At 50.9% G+C, this 16,426-nt stretch overlaps 1 protein-coding gene across 1 annotated transcript; it reads left to right on the forward strand.

The window, feature by feature from the left end:
* Positions 1–1,087: 1,087 nt before the first annotated feature.
* RINL (Ras and Rab interactor like) lies at positions 1,088–13,660 on the forward strand (the record flags this gene model as incomplete). The annotated part of the gene is made up of 11 exons (XM_080703583.1): positions 1,088–1,127; positions 2,106–2,377; positions 8,157–8,259; positions 11,249–11,321; positions 11,403–11,467; positions 11,798–11,947; positions 12,040–12,432; positions 12,745–13,044; positions 13,157–13,288; positions 13,356–13,519; positions 13,598–13,660. 11 exons carry the CDS (start codon positions 1,088–1,090, stop codon positions 13,658–13,660), a joined length of 1,755 nt encoding a protein of 584 aa, XP_080559709.1.
* Between the last annotated feature and the right edge of the window lie 2,766 nt (positions 13,661–16,426).

A 16,426-nucleotide genomic window follows, 5' to 3' on the forward strand; every position in this document is an offset into this window, starting at 1 on the left:
TAACTTACCCTGGACATGTTTCTTACATAATGTATTGTCTAGAATTCCTGCACATGTGCAGCTAGAACAGTTTACCTTTGGGGAGATATTTTCTTTTTTTTTTCTTTCTTTTTTTTTGGGGGGGGTGGTACTGGGGTTCCTGGAAGCCCTTCTACCTCCGGGCTATACTCCCAGACCTATTTTATATCTTTTATTTGGAAACAGGGTCTCTTAAGCCAGCGTGGCTGACTTCGAACCTTCGCGATCCTCCTGTTTCCGCCTCCCACGCGTGGGGATTACAAGCATGTGCCACCACACCCGGCTTGGGGAGATATTTTCAAAAATTCAAGGTGGATTGGATTTGATCTGTTTACCTTTCCTGAATAATGGCCGCCGCCACTACTGCCATTTTGGTCCATCTCCACAAAACTTTTTCTTATATAGTATGTTGTTCAGAGTTCTGAGCATGTGGGGCAGGAACAGTCTACTTTTGGGAGAGTTTTTCAAAAATTCAAGGTGGATTTGGTTGGCTCTGTCTGCCTCTCCTGAATACTGGCCTCCACCACCGACTTCTTGGTCTCTCCTAGAGTATATTGTTTTTGAGTATTCCTGTGCATGTGTGGCAGGAGCAGTCTGCTTTCTGATCTCTTCTGGGATATCCCTCCAAAAATCACTTTTCTTGCGGTGGTGGACATCACGCTGCTGTCTTACCTCTAATTCCACCATTTTCCACTCTCTCTCCTATATTTCAGATAGGAAGTCCTGACTGGAAATGTCTCTGTGTGTTGTCCCAATCAGCTATTAAATCAAAATTTCAGGGGGATGAGTTTCTCAGGAGGATGCATGCCCTGTTTGGCTGCTGCTAACCATCACTGATACGGCCGTAGTTGCCGCTGCAGCTCCCAACTGCAGCCACCGCCATCGTCCTCCCTCTTCAGTATTTTTTAATAAAAGAAAACAGTATGTGTCTTTTGCAGGAGTTGGGGGCCCAAGTACTTAGCAGCAATGTGTTTTATCTCCCCGCCAAGAGCGGAGGCCCACAGCATCACCACGGAGAGCGAGTTTTGCTGCTCCGAGCGCACCCAGCCCCAGCACTATGCAGAGAAGCATGGTAGCCAGGAGCACCCTTGGCTCCTGGGACGTGTGGCGTAGGCCTACCTGGCTATGCGATGCGCCCCGAACATTTTTCTTACATAGTATGTTGCCCAGAGTTCCTGAGCACGTGGGTCAGGTGCAGTCTACTTTCGGGGAGATTTCCTCAAAAGTTCAGGGTAGATTAGAATGAATTTACCTGCCTCTCCCCAATACTGGCCTTTGCTGCCACCAAAATCTTGGCCCTCCTCTTGAGCATTTTTCTTACATAGTATGTCATCCAGAATTCCTGAGCATGTGGGGCAAGAGCAGTCTTTTTTGGGGGAGATTTCTCCAACAGTTCAAGGTGGGTTGGATTGGTTTTATCTATCCCGAATACTGGCCACTGCTGCCGCCACTGTCTCCACCATCTTGGTCCATCTCTTCTTTTTTATATTTTAGTTAGGAAGTCATGGCTATAAATGTCTCTATATATTGCCCCGATCAGATATTAAGCCAAAATCTGATGTCCGGGGTTTCTCAGAGGAATACCTGTCCTATCTGGCCGCCGCCATCTTGGAGACCTCTCTTATTCTTTATTTTGAAATAAGGTCTTACTAAATTGCGAAGGGCCTCGCTAAGTAACTGAAGCTGGCCGCAAACCTTCAATCTTCCTGTCAGCCTCCCAAGTACTGGGATTGCAAGCATGTGCCACCATGCCCAGCCACCAGCCCTTCTCTTGGGATCCCCAAATTTCCCCCACCCTCCAGCCACTGAAGCATTAACCCTGGACATAGCTAGGGCCACTGGGACCCATTCTGATTGGTCAGGGTCTTTGCCATACTGGTTGTAAATATTTTGAATATTACCCCTGGGCTGGAGCAACCTTGAGTCTTATCTTTCTCCCAGCCAGAGGCCACACCACGGCTTAGTGGCTTCTCATATCCTGAGGATGTTACAGCCAGAGGACATGGCCTCCACAGCCCCCGCTGAGGGGAAGAGGTGAGGTCCAGGCCTGAGGTCTCCATCTGCTACTCCTCCAGCAGGACCCTGAGCCCCATCTCTCACCCTTTGTCCCTGGCCTGCCCCATCCTGTACCTTTGACCCCACCTCAGAGTCCAACTGCTCACTTCTGACCCCTGACCTCCTGAACCCTGCACATCCCAGGCTGGCTCTGCCACAGGCAGATGAAGTGGGTGACGCCCCTCGAGGGGTCTTTAACACCCTAGAGCCACTTCTTCGCCTGCAGAGGACGTGGGGGGTGTGGCAGGTCCCAGAGATGGATGCCAAGGATGCAGAGGGCCTGGTGGAGCTGTGGCCACTAGGGGTGAGTACTCACAGCTGAGGGCCCTCCCCACACACCACGTGGACCAGCCACGCCCCTGTGGGTTGCTAGTGACCACAATACAAACTGGGTATACTGAAAAAAAGAAGCCGGGCGTGGTGGCGCACGCTTATAATCCCCGAGTTTGGGAGGCGGAGACAGGAGGATGGCGCAGGTTCGAAGCCAGCCGTGCTGGCTTAAGAGACCCTGTTTCCAAATTTAAAAAAGTATAGGGATGGACGTGGTGGTGCACACTTGTAATCCCCGCGCTTGGGAGGCGGAGACAGGAAGATCACGCTGGTTCGAAGCCAGGCTCGCTGGCTTAAGAGACCCTGTTTCCAAATAAAAAAATACAAAATAGGTCTGGGAGTGTAGCCCCGAGGTAGAAGGGCTTCCAGGAATCCCAGTGCCACAAAAATTAAATTAAATTAAATTTAATTTAATTTAATTTAAAAATAAAAAGTATAAAATAGGTCTGAGAGTGTAGCCCGGAGGTAGAAGGGCTTCCAGGAACCCCAGTACCACAAAAAAAAAAAAAAAAAAAAAGATACAAATTACAGGAAAACCCAGAAGTAAAAGTAGTTTCAGGAAAGTCTGTATCCGGGACTTTGTACAACTTGTGAATTTCTCTTTGCCCCATTTCTTGGGTTTGCTTTCAACCATGGGGAACTCTAGATGTTTGGGGCCAAGAGTAACAAATGTTCATTCTATAGTGGCTGAAACAAATAGGCATTTATCTTTCTAACATACCCAGAAAGACAGCTGCCGGCTCAAGTTCAGCAGCTCAGTGACAGCCAAGGCCAGCTGCTATAATTCTTTATCAGCTCAGGGTTTCCCAGGGACTGTCCCAGGGTGCATCACAGGCAGGAGGAGAGGCAATGAGGCAGTGCCAGCTATTTCTCTCTCTCTCTCTCTCTCTCTCTCTCTCTCTCTCTATATATATATATATATATATATATATATATATATATATATATATTACTGGGGGTTGAATGGAGTTGCCTTCTACCTCTAAACTATACTCCTAGCCTTATTTATTTATTTATTTATTTTTATTTATTTTGCCAAACTGCGGATTGAACCCAGGGGCATTTTACCTCCAAGCTATATCACAAGCCTTATTTTTAATTCTTTTTGTGTGTGTGTGTGTGGTACTGGGGGTGGAACCTAGAGGCTTTCTACCTCCGGGCTATACTCCCAGACCTATTTTTGGAAAAAGGGTCTCACTAAGTTGCTGAGAGCCTCACTAAGTAGCTGAGGCTGGCTTCGAACCTGTGTGATCCTCCTGTCTCAGCCTCCCAAGTGTGGGGATTACAAGCGTGCGCCACCACGCCCAGCTTATTCTTTATTATTTATTTATTTATTTATTAATAGTACTGGGAATTGAACCCAGGGTCATTCTAACTCTGAACTATACCACCAGCCCTATCTTTCTTTTCTTTCTTTCTTTCTTTCTTTCTTTCTTTCTTTCTTTCTCTTTCTTTCTTTCTTTCATCTTTCTGCAGGTCTAGGGATGGAACCCAAGGGTATTCAACCTCCGAGCTACACCCCCAGCCCTATTTTTTATTCTTTATTTTGAAACCGGGTCTAACTGAGTTGCAAAGGGCCTCGCTAAGTAGCTGAGGCCGTCCGCGAACCACGATCCTCCAGTCTCAGCCTCCCGAAGGCTGGGATTACAACCGTGCACCACTACGCCTGGCTTTTTATTCTTTATTTTGAAACAGGGTCTCACTAAGTTGTGGAGGGCCTCACTAAGTAGCTGAAGCTGTCCATGAACCTGTGATCTTCCTGTCTCAACCTACCACATAGTGGAATTACAAGCATGCTCTACCACGCTAGGATTATTTATTTTGTTATTATTTGTGTGTGTGTGTGTGTGTGTGTGTGTGTGTGTGTGTGTGTGTGTGTGGTACTGGGGATGGAACCCAGGGGCATTCTATCTCCAAGCTACACCCCCAGCCTTATTTTTTATTCTTTATTTTGAAACAGGGTCTCACTGAGTTGCAAAGAGCCTCACTAAGTAGTAGTTGAGGCTGTCTACGAACCACAATCTTCCTGTCTTGCCTCCCAAATGCTGGGATTACAAGTGTGTGCCACCACACCCAGCTTTATTTTTTATATTGTTTTATTTTTTTGTGGTACTGGGGGTGGAATCCAGGAGCTTTCTACCTCCGGGCTATACTCCCAAGACGTATTTTGTGCTTTATTTGGATACAGGGTCTCACTAAGTTGCTGAGTGCCTCACTAAGTGGCTGAGGCTGGCTTTGAACCTGTGTGAATCTCCTGTCTCAGCCTCCCAAGCACTGAGGTTACAAGCGTGCGCCACCACGCCCAGCTTTTTATTCTTTTAATTGTTTGTTTGTTTGGTGGTACTGGGGTTCCTGGAAATCCTTCTACCTCCGGGTTACACTCCCAGACACCTATTTTTTTTAATATTTTTTATTTGAAAACAGGGTCTCTTAAGCCAGCACGGCTGGCTCCGAACCTGTGCGATCCTCCTGTCTCCGCCTCCCAAGCGTGGGGATTACAAGCGTACGCCACCACACTCGGCACATTATTCTTTATTTTTGAAACAGGGTTTCACTAAATTGCAGAGGGCCTCACTAAGTAACTGAGGTTGGCCACCAACCTGTGGTCCTCCCGTCTGAACTTCTCAAGTACTAGGATTACAGGTGTGTGACACCGTATCTGGCTCTCAGCCCAATTTTTTAATGTTTTTGTTTTGAAACAGGGTCTTGCTAGGTTGCTGAGAATCTTGCTGTGTTGCTGAGGCTGGCCTCAAATCTGCAAGTATTTATATTGTATTCTCAGCCTCCCAAGTACTAGGATAATAGGCTTGTGCCATCACACCGGCTTTATCTATCTCTTTGACTAGAAAAAGCAAAGGCCTTCCCAATTGATGCAGACATGGCTGGGGGCCTGGTGGCAGTGTTTTTAAAGGCTCGCCTAGGTGTAACAGAGTGGTAGAGTGCTTCCCTAGCATGCGCAAAGCCCAGGGCTCCCCTCAGCACTGCAAAAACAAACAGAACAGAACAAAATAGCTTGTGGTCCTCCTATCTCCGGCCAACCTCAGCAACTTAGCAAAGCCCTGTTTCAAACTTTTTTTTAAAGTTGGATGTAAAGCTGAGCGTGGTGGCGCATGCTTGTAATCTTAGTACTTGGGCGGCTGAGACAGGAGGGTCACGGTTCTCAGGGTTTCATCCCCAATACAGAAAAAAAAAAGAAAAAAAATATATATTGGATATAGTCAGACGTGGTGGCACACGCTTGTAATCTCAGCATTTGGGAAGCTGAGAGAGGAGGAGGATCGCGGTTCGAGATGGCCTCAGTTACTTATGCCCTTTGAAACTCAGTGAGACCCTGTTTCAAAAATTAAAAAGACCACCTGGGTGTGATGCTGCACGCTTGTAATCCCAGCATTCGGGAGGCTGCAACAGGAGGATCGCGGTTCGAGGATAGCCTCAGCTACTTAGTGAGGCCCTTCACAACTCAGTGAGACCCTGTTTCAAAATAAAGAATAAAATATGGGCAGGGAATATAGCTCGGAGGTCAAATGCCCCTGGGTTCCATCCCCAGACCCACAAAAATAAATAAATAAAAATAAATAAATAAATAAATAAATAAATAAAAGACCAAAAAAATAGGACTGGGTTGTAGCTCACAGGTAGAATGCCCTGGGGTTCCATCCCCAGTACTGGGGGAAAAAAAGTTGGAAGTGATGGCACATGCCTGTAATCCCAGGAGGACAGGTTCATAGCCTCAGCAATTCAGCGAGACTTGAAAAAAAAAAAAATCCAGGCACAGTGGTGCATACTTGTAATCCCAGTACTTGGGAGGCTGAGACAGGAGGATCATAAATTCATGGCTAGTTCAGCTACTTAGAGAGGCCCTGTTTGAAAATAAAGAATAAAAAGGGTTGGAACTGTAGCTCAGAGGTAGAACGCCACTGAGTTCAATTATCAATTTACCAGAATAATAATTAATTTAAAATAAAAGCTCACCTCAGAGCTACTTAGCCAGACCTAAGAACCATTACCTGTATACATCATTATTCATCTGCTGTGGCTGGGCATATATTTCTCTTTCTCCCTCTCTTCTCTTTTCTCCTTCTTCTTCTTCTTCCTCTCTCTTCTCTCTTCTCTCTTCTCTCTTCTCTCTTCTCTCTTCTCTCTTCTCTCTTCTCTCTTCTCTCTTCTCTCTTCTCTCTTCTCTCTTCTCTCTTCTCTCTCTCTCTCTCTCTCTCTCTCTCTCTCTCTCTCTCTCGTTACTGAGGATGGAACCCAGGGGCATTATACCTCCAAGCTACACCCCCTGCCCTATTTTTTATTCTTTATTTTGAAACAGGGTCTCACTGAGTTGCAAAGGGCCTCTCTAAGTAGCTGAGGCTGTCTGTGAACCTCGATCCTCCTGTTTCAGCCTCCAAATGCTGGGATTACAAGTGTGTGCCACCACGCCCGGCTTGGCTGAGCATATTAATTCCTTTAAAAGATTTGAAGAGGACGACTACAGGTTCTACCACAGCTTTTTCTTCAGGAAGGCATTGTGCTTGTGGTGGCAAACATGGTAAGGTTTAGCAACTCCAGCATAAAAAGAGACACTTTTTTCTTTCCTTTTCCGTTCTTTTCCTTTCTTTCCTGTTGGTGGTACTGGGGATGGAACCCAGGGCCCTTTTACCTCTAGGCTATACCCCCAAACCTATTTTTTTACATTTTATTTGGAAACAGGGTCTCACTAAGTTGCAGGAGGGCCTTACTAAGCTGCTGAGTCTGGCTTCAGACCTATGATCTCCGTCTTAGCTTCCCAAGTACTGGGATTTCAGGCGTGTGCCACCAAGACTGGCTAAAAGAGACGTTTTCTGAGACAGGAGGATCACAAGTTCGAAGCCAGCCTGGGCAACTTAACAAGACTCTATCTCAAAATAAAAAATAAAATGGGCTGGAGGTATAGCTCAACGATAGAACACCTCTGGGTTCAATCTCCAGTACCACAAAAGTAAATAAACAAACAAATAAGCAAATAAAAAAGAGACCTTTTGGGCTACATATGTGACTCAGTGGTAGTATGCCTACCTAACTTGTTCAAGGTACTGGGTTCAGTCCTCAGCACAGAGAGAGAGAGACAGACAGACAGACAGACAGACAGACAGCTTTTTCCAAAGAGTTCCAGCAAAATATCCCACAGAGATATCCATTGGCTGAGCTTGGTCACATGCCTATTCCTGAACCAAAAAGTGGTCTGAGAATACAGTCATCCTGTTGTCTAGGTCATGGGCCCATCCCTAAGACTTGGGGGACTCAGTCTCACCCCCATGGACTGAGAGTAGAGGAGGGTTTCCCTAAAGGGAACTGGGGCTGGGCAGTGGCACATGCCTGGAATCCCAGTACTTGGGTGGCTGATACAGTAGATTGCAGATTCGAGACCAGCCTCAGCAACTTAGTGAGACTCTCAGCAACCCAATGAGACCCTGTTTCAAAACAACAATAACAAGCCAGGCGTGGTGGCTTGTCATCCCAGCATCCGGGAGGCTGAGACAGGAGGATCACGCAGGTTCGAAGCCAGCCTCAGCTACTTAGTGAGGCCTTTTGCAACTCAGTGAGACCCGGTCTCAAATGAAAGAATAAAAATAGGGTTGGGGATATGGCTCGGAGGTAGAATGTCCCTGGGTTCAGTCCCCAGTACCACAAAGTGGAGGTGGGGGCAAGAGGATGGGTGCCAGGCAGGCAAAAAATAACAAGCATCTGCACATGCCTTCACCAAGCTCACCTTTGCCTCTACCCTTCAGAGTTTCCTGGTCACAGGACGTGACCCCAACCAGGCCCTTGTACTGAAGACAGGGCCTTCACCAGGAGAAGTCAACACCTACCAGATCCAGAAGTTTCCTGGAGGTGAGACACCTGTCTTTGGCTTCCAGTCCACAGCAAACCTATCATCAAGAACTATCAACTTGAGCCGGGCGTGGTGGCGCACGCTTGTAATCCCCCAAGCTTGGGAGTCTGAGACAGGAGGATCGCGCAGGTTCGAAGCCAGCCTCAGCTACTTAGTGAGGCTCTCAGCAACTTAGTGAGACCTTGTTTCCAAATAAAATATAAAATGGGTCTGGGAGTATTGCCCGGAGGTAGAAAGCCTCTGGGTTCCACCCCCAGTACCACCAAAAAAGAAAAAAAGAAAGAAAGAATTATCAACTTTATAGCCGGGCGTGGTGGCGCATGCTTGTAATCCCCGTGCTTGGGAGGCAGGGACAGGAGGATCGCGCAGGTTCGAAGCCAGCCATGCTGGCGTAAGAGACCCTGTTTCAAAAATATAAAATAGGTCTGGGAGTGTAGCCCAGGGATAGAAGGGCTTCCAGGAACCCCAGTACCACCAAATAAATAAATAAATAAATAAATAAAAACTATCAACTTTAACTCCAAAATAGCTCCTGAATCTACCCATTCCTGTCTGCCTCTCTGCTGTTCCTGCTACGATCCTTTCCTTCCTGCCGTCCAGGCTGCGCACAGCGACCCCAGATCAGTCGCTCGTTATGCAGCCCTGCCCCAACCCCTGCAGGTGACATGCTGCAGCCCAAGTAGAACTTCAAGCTCCCCGCCACGCTGGCCCATAAGGTGCTGCGTGACCTAACCCCGCCCCCTCTTCATCTGGTGCCTCTCGAACTCTCTGTTCCAGCTACACCATCCTCTTCTCTAGTCCTTGAGCAGGCTGAGTGTGTTCCAGATGCAGGGACATTGCTTTCATTCCCCTGCATGAATGCTCTTCCTTGAGTCAGTAGTTTCATCTCCATACTTGAGTCCCTATAGAAGTGTAAGCTTCCTTGACTAACACAGCTAAGAGAGCCCCCAGTCACCTGTGTGTGTGTGGGGGGGGGGCGGGTACTGTACTAGAAATGGAACTCAAGGGTGTTCCACCTCCAAGCTATAATATGCTGCGGTACTGGGGATTGAACCCAGGGGCAGTCTACCTCCGAGCCACACCCCCAGCCCTATTTTTTATTCTTTACTTTGAAACAGGTTCTCATTAAGTTGCAGAGGGCCTCACTAAGTAGCTGAGGCTGACTGGGAACCTTGATCCTCCGGTCTCAGCCTCCCAAATGCTGGGATCACAAGCGTGCGCCACCACGCCCGGCTTATTTTTTTGTTTTGTTTGAACCTACTTGAAACAGGGAACCTAGAATCCTCCTGCCTCAGCTTCCCAAGTACTAGGATTGCAAGTCCTCGTGTGTGTGTGTGTGTGTGTGTGTATGTGTGTGTGTGTGTGTGTGTGTGTGTGTGTGTGAGAGAGAGAGAGAGAGAGAGAGAGAGAGAGAGAGAGAGAGAGAGAGATTGATTTTCTGGGGATTGAATTCAGAGGCATTCTATCTCTGAGCTACACCCACCCAGCCCTATTTTATTTATTTTGCAAAGGGCCTCACTAAATTGCTGGGGCTGGCTGCCAACCTGAAACCCTTGTTTCAGCCTTCCAATTACTGGAGTTACAGGTGTGCACCACCATGCCTGGCTTCCCCAGTCACTTTTTTTTCCTTGGTGCTAGGGATTGAACCCAGGGGCATTCTGCCTCCAAGCTACACCCCCAGTCCTATTTTATTTACAAACAGGGTCTTGCTAAAGTGGTGACAGCCTCACTAAGATGCTGAGGCTGACTTCAAACCTATGATCCTCAAGCTGGGTGTGGTGGCGCACGCTTGTAATCCCAGCACTTGGGAGGCTGAGACAGGGGGATCGCACAGGTTCGAAGCCAGCCTTAGCTACTTAGTGAGGCTCTCGGCAACTCAGTGAGACCCTGTTTCCAAATAAAATATAAAATAGGTCTGGGAGTATACCCTGGAGGTAGAAAGCCTCTGGGTTCCACCCCCAGTACCACCAAAAAAAAAAAAAAAAAAAAAAAAAAAAAAAAAAACTATGATCCTCTTGTCTCTGCTTCCCAGGTGCTGGGATTACAAGTGTGTGCCACTGCGCCGCGCACCTGGCTTCCCCCATCACTTTCAATTATTCCATTTCATTCACAGTGCTCAATACAACACATACTTATCTTCATTTGTTTTCTCATGTGTTTCTGTCTCCCCTGACGACACGGTAGGCTACAGGAAGACAGTGAATTTGTCTCTTTATCTCAAAGGTATCCCAGTGTCTGGAAATAATTATGTGCTTAGTAGATATTTGTCTAACGAATGGGTCCTATTTGGTGGCACAAGTGGGATGCAAGAATCAAGATGGAGTCAGGCGTGGGGCGCACGCTTGTAATCCCAGTATCGGGGAGGCTGAGACTGGAGGATTGCGGTTCGTGGACAGCCACAGCTATTTAGTGAGGCCCTCTGCAACTCAGTGAGACCCTGTTTCCAAAAAAGAATAAGCCGGGCGTGGTGGCGCACGCTTGTAATCCCCGCACTTGGGAGGCAGAGACAGGAGGATCGCGCTGGTTCGAAACCAGCCCCCCTGTTTCCAAAAATAAAAAAGTATAAAATAGGTCTGGGAGTGTAGCCCAGAGGTAGAAGGGCTTCCAGGAATGCCAGTACCACAGAAAGAAAGAAAGAAAGAAAGAAAGAAAGAAAGAAAGAAAGAAAGAAAGAAAGAAAGGGCAGGGGATGTAGCTTGGAGGTCGAATGCCCCTGGGTTCCATCCCCAGACCCGCAATAAAATAAAATAAAATAAAGAATAAAAAAAGGGCTGGGAGTATAGCTTAGAAGTTGAATGCCTTTGAGTTCAATCCCCAGTACAGCAATACAGAGGAATGAGGACTCCAAGGGATATAAACGTCCCTGTTCTGAAGGTCCCTGGGGGAACCAGGGGGTTGCAGGAACAGAGAAAGAGGATCCCAGGGGAGAGGAGTCTGCCATCCTCAAATTTTCCTTCTCTTCTCATTACTCCTTGCGTCCATCCCCAGGTGTGTCCCTAGAATCCTCCAACCTCAGCATGCCTGACCTGCCCCATCTCCTGGCCTTCCTATCAGCTAGCAGGTACAGGTCACCACCGAAGGGACCAAGGAGCGCCCTTCCCTGAGATGCCTCATCGCAACCGGTACCCTTGTCTTCTCTCAGGGACGTTTTGCCCAGAACGCTGCTCTTGCCCCCTCCCACGCTAGCACCTGGAAACAGACACGCAGGTGAGGGATGGTTCTTCAAGGTAGGGAGAGATCAGCTTTCTGTTTCCGTGGCCCAGAGAGATCGGCCTTCAGAAACCAGATTACTGGGTCTGAGGGAGAATAAATGTTGGGGGTCAGAGAGAGCTGCGGTCTAGATTTTTAGGGTCCTTTAGGAAGGACAGGATGGGAGCCTGCACTTCCGGGTCCTAACAGAGGACAGCTTGGACGAGGATGGAGTTAGGGGAACTCGAGTCCTGGGCCTGAGCAAGGAAGGCTGGGAAGAAGTCTCTTGGTGGTGGGAAGGGGTCAGAAATGGCCCCTAGGACCTCTTCTCAGTTCCGTGGCCCCCAGGTCCTCTGCAGGCTGGCAGAGTGCAAGTTGACCCCTCAGGAAGGGTGCTGTCCGTGGTGAACCAGCTCTACCTGGAGACCCATGGAAGTTGCGGGATGCAGCAGACCCCCGCAGAGGGGGAGCCAGAGAGCGCCCAGAGGCCGGATCCAGGTTAGCAGGGTGCTGCGGGGACCCCCCCGTGAGGTGAGGGACGCGGGAGCAGCGCTGGTGGGGCTGCGGCTCTAAGGACCCCACCCATGCAGCCCGCAGGCACCCGGGCCCGCATCGGGTCTCCTGGGTGGAAGGCCCGCTCAGCCCGGAGGCGCCGGGTCCTGGGCCCGCTCTGGCCAGGCTGGTGGAAGAGGACCTGGAGGAAGACGAAGACGCCGCGGACGCCCAGGACGCGCTCACTGCTCACGTCCGCGCTCTGGCCAGGGCCCGCAGCAGCTACGTGGCCAGGCAGTACCGGGGCCTCCGGGCGCGCCTCACCTCGGGCTCCGCAGGACCCCCCAGGCCTGGGGACCCGGCCACCGAGTTGCTGCAGGACGTGCGGCAGCTCCTTACTGACCTCCAGGATCACTTGGCAAACGACCCCGACGTCCGAGCTGTCTTTGGGAGCAGGGAGCCTGGGGGCCCCCAGAAGGACGAGGACCTGGGTAAGCCGGAGGACTGGCAGGGGTCCCCACGGGACTGGGGAGTGCGGCCCCCGGGCCTCGGTCTGTGCTCACCTCCCTCTTCCAACTCCCCACCTCTGTGCACACCTGCCCCCTTTCCACCCGCACGCCCTTCCCTGTTCCCCGCGCGCGCGCACACGTGCATCGACAGCCGCACTCCCCGACCCGCGCGGATTCACACTTGCGCGCACACACCTGCGCACACGGGTCTACACTGGCGGTGCCCAGAAGCTGGGGGCTGCTGGCCAGGGTGGGCTGCGCGGCGGCCCTGCCCTCACCGCCCCCGCCCCGCAGGCCCCGCGCTGGAGGCGGCCGTGTGCCGGGCGGTGCTGGCGCCCCTGAAGCCGGCGCTGTGGACGCGCCTCCGCACGCTGCGCGCCCCGGAGCTGCGGCGGCTGCGGCGGCGACAGATGGCGCTGCGGGCGGGGTCCGGGTTCGAGTCCCAGTCGCCGCGCCCCGCGCCCGCCCTGCGCGGCCGCATCCACGCGCGCCTGCAGCACCTGCACGCCGCGTGCGCCCCGCGCCGCAAGGTGGCCGTCCTGCTGGCCGTGTGCGGCGACGTCTACGCGGGCCTGGCTGGCGGCGGGAGCCGAGGTAAAGCAGCCCCGCGGCCGGAGACGTCCAGGGAGAGCGCGAGCTCTGCAGGCCGGGCCCGAGGGAGGCGGTGCGCGCCCCGGCACCCAGGCCCCGTGCTTGGCCTCCCCAGAGCCCTTGGGGGCCGACGCCTTCCTGCCCGCGCTGACCGAGGAGCTCATCTGGAGCCCGCACATTGCCGAGACGCAGCTGGACGTGGAGTTCCTCATGGAACTTTTGGATCCGGATGAGCTGCGGGGAGAGGGTGAGGCCGGGGCTCCCCCGGCGGCTGGGCGCGCAGGGGGCCGCGCCGACCGCCTTTTCTCCTCCAGCCGGGTACTACCTGACCACGTGGTTTGGGGCGCTGCACCACATTGCCCACTACCAGCCGGACGCGGGCCGCGCGCCCCAGGGGCTCAGCTGCGAGGCCCGCGCCTCCCTGCGCCAGTGGCACCGAAGGCGGACCCTGCATGGGCAGGACAGGCCGACAGCCCAGGTGACCTCCCGGCGGGGATCAGTGGAGGGGATGTGGGCCCCTTGCCGCTCTGACCCCGCCCCGCACTCCTCCCCACAGGCCGGCCTGCCCTTTGAGGAGCCCGGGGCAGCAGGGACTGTGGCTGGGCCCAGCGAGGACTAGAGATGGCGCACCCCTCTGCGAGACGCAGAGGCATCCGGAACAGCGTGTGGCTCCGGGACAGGAGGAGGAGGGGTCCTAGCGAAAGGGAAGGATCCGCCTGAGCTTCTGCACAGACTGTCCCGCTTCCTGGCATCCCTTCCCAGTACCCACAGTGCTCCTGACTCCGCCCTCATCCAGGGCCTGGTGCGGACCTGACCTTAGTGAGGCTCCCCAGACACCCCTGTCTCAAGCTGCAACTCCCACTCTCCCTGTGTCGGGCAGAATAAAGCCCCCTGATGGCACACACCTGTAATCCCAGACCTGAGGAGACTGAGGAGACAGGAGGACTGCAGGTTCGAGGCCAGCCTCAACAACCTAGTGAGAATGTTCCAAATAAAAAAGAGCCGGGCGTGGTGGCGCACGCTTGTAATCCCCGCGCTTGGGAGGCAGAGACAGGCATATCGATCGGGCAGGTTCGAAGCCAGCCTCGCTGGCTTAAGAGGCCCTGTTTCCAAATTAAAATATAAAATAGGTCTGGGAGTGTAGCCCGGAGGTAGAAGGGTTTCCAGGAACCCCTGTACCACCAAAATAAAAAGAAGGAAGGAAGGAAAGAAGGAAGGAAGGAAGGGGGCTGGGGATGTAGCTCAGAGGTAGAATGCCTCTGGGTTCAAGCCCCAGACACTCACTCTCTCTCTCTCTCTCTCTCTCTCTCTCTCTCTCTCACACACACACACACACACACACACACACACACACAGAATAATAACTCCCCAAATGCCTACACCCCAGTCCCCAAAATCTGTGACTATGCTACTTTACCTGTAAAAGGAACTTTACAGATGATCACATCAAGAGCGGAGATGGGACCAGGCGTAGTGGCGCACAGTTGTAATCCCAGCATTTGGGAGGCTGAGACAGGAGGATTGCGGCCAGCTTCAGTTACTTAGTGAGGCCCTCTGCAACTCAGTGAGACCCTGTTTTAAAATAAAGAATAAAATAGGGTTGGGGTGTAGCTCGAAGGTAGAATGCCCCTGGGTTCCATCCCCAGTATTGCAAAAAAAAAAAAAAAAAAAAAAAAAAAGAAAGAAAGAAAGAAACAGAAAACAGAGATGGGAAGCCAGGCATGGTGATGAATGCTTGTAATCCCAGCATTTGGGAGGCTGAGACAGGAGGATAGCGGTTCGTGGACAGCCTCAGCTATTTAGCAAGGCCCTTTGGGACTTGGTGAGACCCTGTTTCAAAATCTTAAAAGCCTGCCGTGCGTGGTGGTGCACCTTTGTAATCCCCGCGCTTGGGAGGCGGAGACAGGAGGATCGCGCAGTTTCGAAGCCAGCCGCGCTGGCTTAAGAGACCCTGTTTCCAAATAAAAATATAAAAAATAGGTCTGGGAGTGTAGCCTGGAGGTAGAAGGGCTTCCAGGAAGCCCAGTACCATAAAAAACAACAACAACAAAAAAAACCTTAAAAGCCTAAAATAAATAGGGCTGGGGATGTCGCTTGGAGGTAGAATGCCCCTGGGTTTCATCCCCAGTACCAAAACAAAACAAAAAAGAGAGGAGATGGAAGTTATCCTGGATTCTGGTGGCCCTATGCAGTCACAGAGGAGGTGGGGTGCGAGAATACGAGCCTATAGTCCCAGCCTGGGCAACATAGCAAGATATGGTAAAATAAATGAACAAATAAATAAGGAGAAAAGAAAAAAGAGGTAGGAGGGTGAGAGTCAGGAAAAGAAGAATAATGATAGGACCAAGGCCAAGAAATGTCAACACCCTAGAAATTAAAAAAGACCAGGCATGGGTTGTCCCCTGGGACCTCCCAGAACTAACTCAGCCTTTGGTGTTAGAACCCATTTGGACTTCTGACCTCCAGAACTGGATGATAATAAACGTATGTTTTTAGAAGTTATGAGGACCGTGGTGATTTGAACAGCAACGATAAAAAGTGAACACACTCCTTTACCTCCATCTTTATTTTCTACTGAAATATACTGTATAATAGAGTACGCTGTGTGTATGTGTGTGTGTCTCCAGGGATGGAACCCAGGGGCATTTTTTTTTTTTTTTTTTTTTGGTGGTGGTGGTACTGGGGTTCCTGGAAGCCCTTCTACCTCCGGGCTACACTCCCAGACCTATTTTTACATTTTTATTTGGAAACAGGGTCTCCTAAGCCAGCGCACACGGCTGGCTTCGAACCTGCGCGATCCTCCTGTCTCCGCCTCCCAAGCGCGGGGATTACAAGCGTGCGCCACCACGCCCGGTGGAACCCAGGGGCATTCTACCTCCAAGCAACACTCCCAACCCTACTTTATTTTTATTTTGAAACAAACAGGGTCCCCCTAGATTAATGAGAGTCACTATTTGCAGAGGCTGTCCTTGAACCAGTGATCTTTCTGTCTCGGCCTCCCAAGTACTGGGATTATAAGCATTCACCACGGTTACAATATACTTATTTATTGTATTAATTGTCCAGAGTGTTCTTTCTTGGTCCTCTGAGAACAGCACTTTCTAGTAGAAACGCAATGCAGGCTACATGGATGATTCTAAATTCTTGTGGTGGCACGCTCTTGTAGTCGCATTACTTGGGAGGCAGAAACAGTAGGATCGCAGGTTCTTGGCCAGCCTCAGCTACTTTATGAGGCCCTCTGTGACTTAGTGAGACCTTGTTTAAAGATAAAGAATAAAAGCCGGGCATGGTGGCGCACACGTGTAATCCCAGCATTTGGGAGGCTGAGACTGGAGGATCTCAGTTCGCGGACAGCCTCAGCTACTTAGTGAGGCCCTTTGCAACT

The sequence above is a fragment of the Muscardinus avellanarius genome (assembly GCF_963383645.1).
Source record: "Muscardinus avellanarius genome assembly, chromosome: 10".
In the NCBI taxonomy this organism is placed as follows: Eukaryota; Metazoa; Chordata; class Mammalia; order Rodentia; family Gliridae; genus Muscardinus; species Muscardinus avellanarius.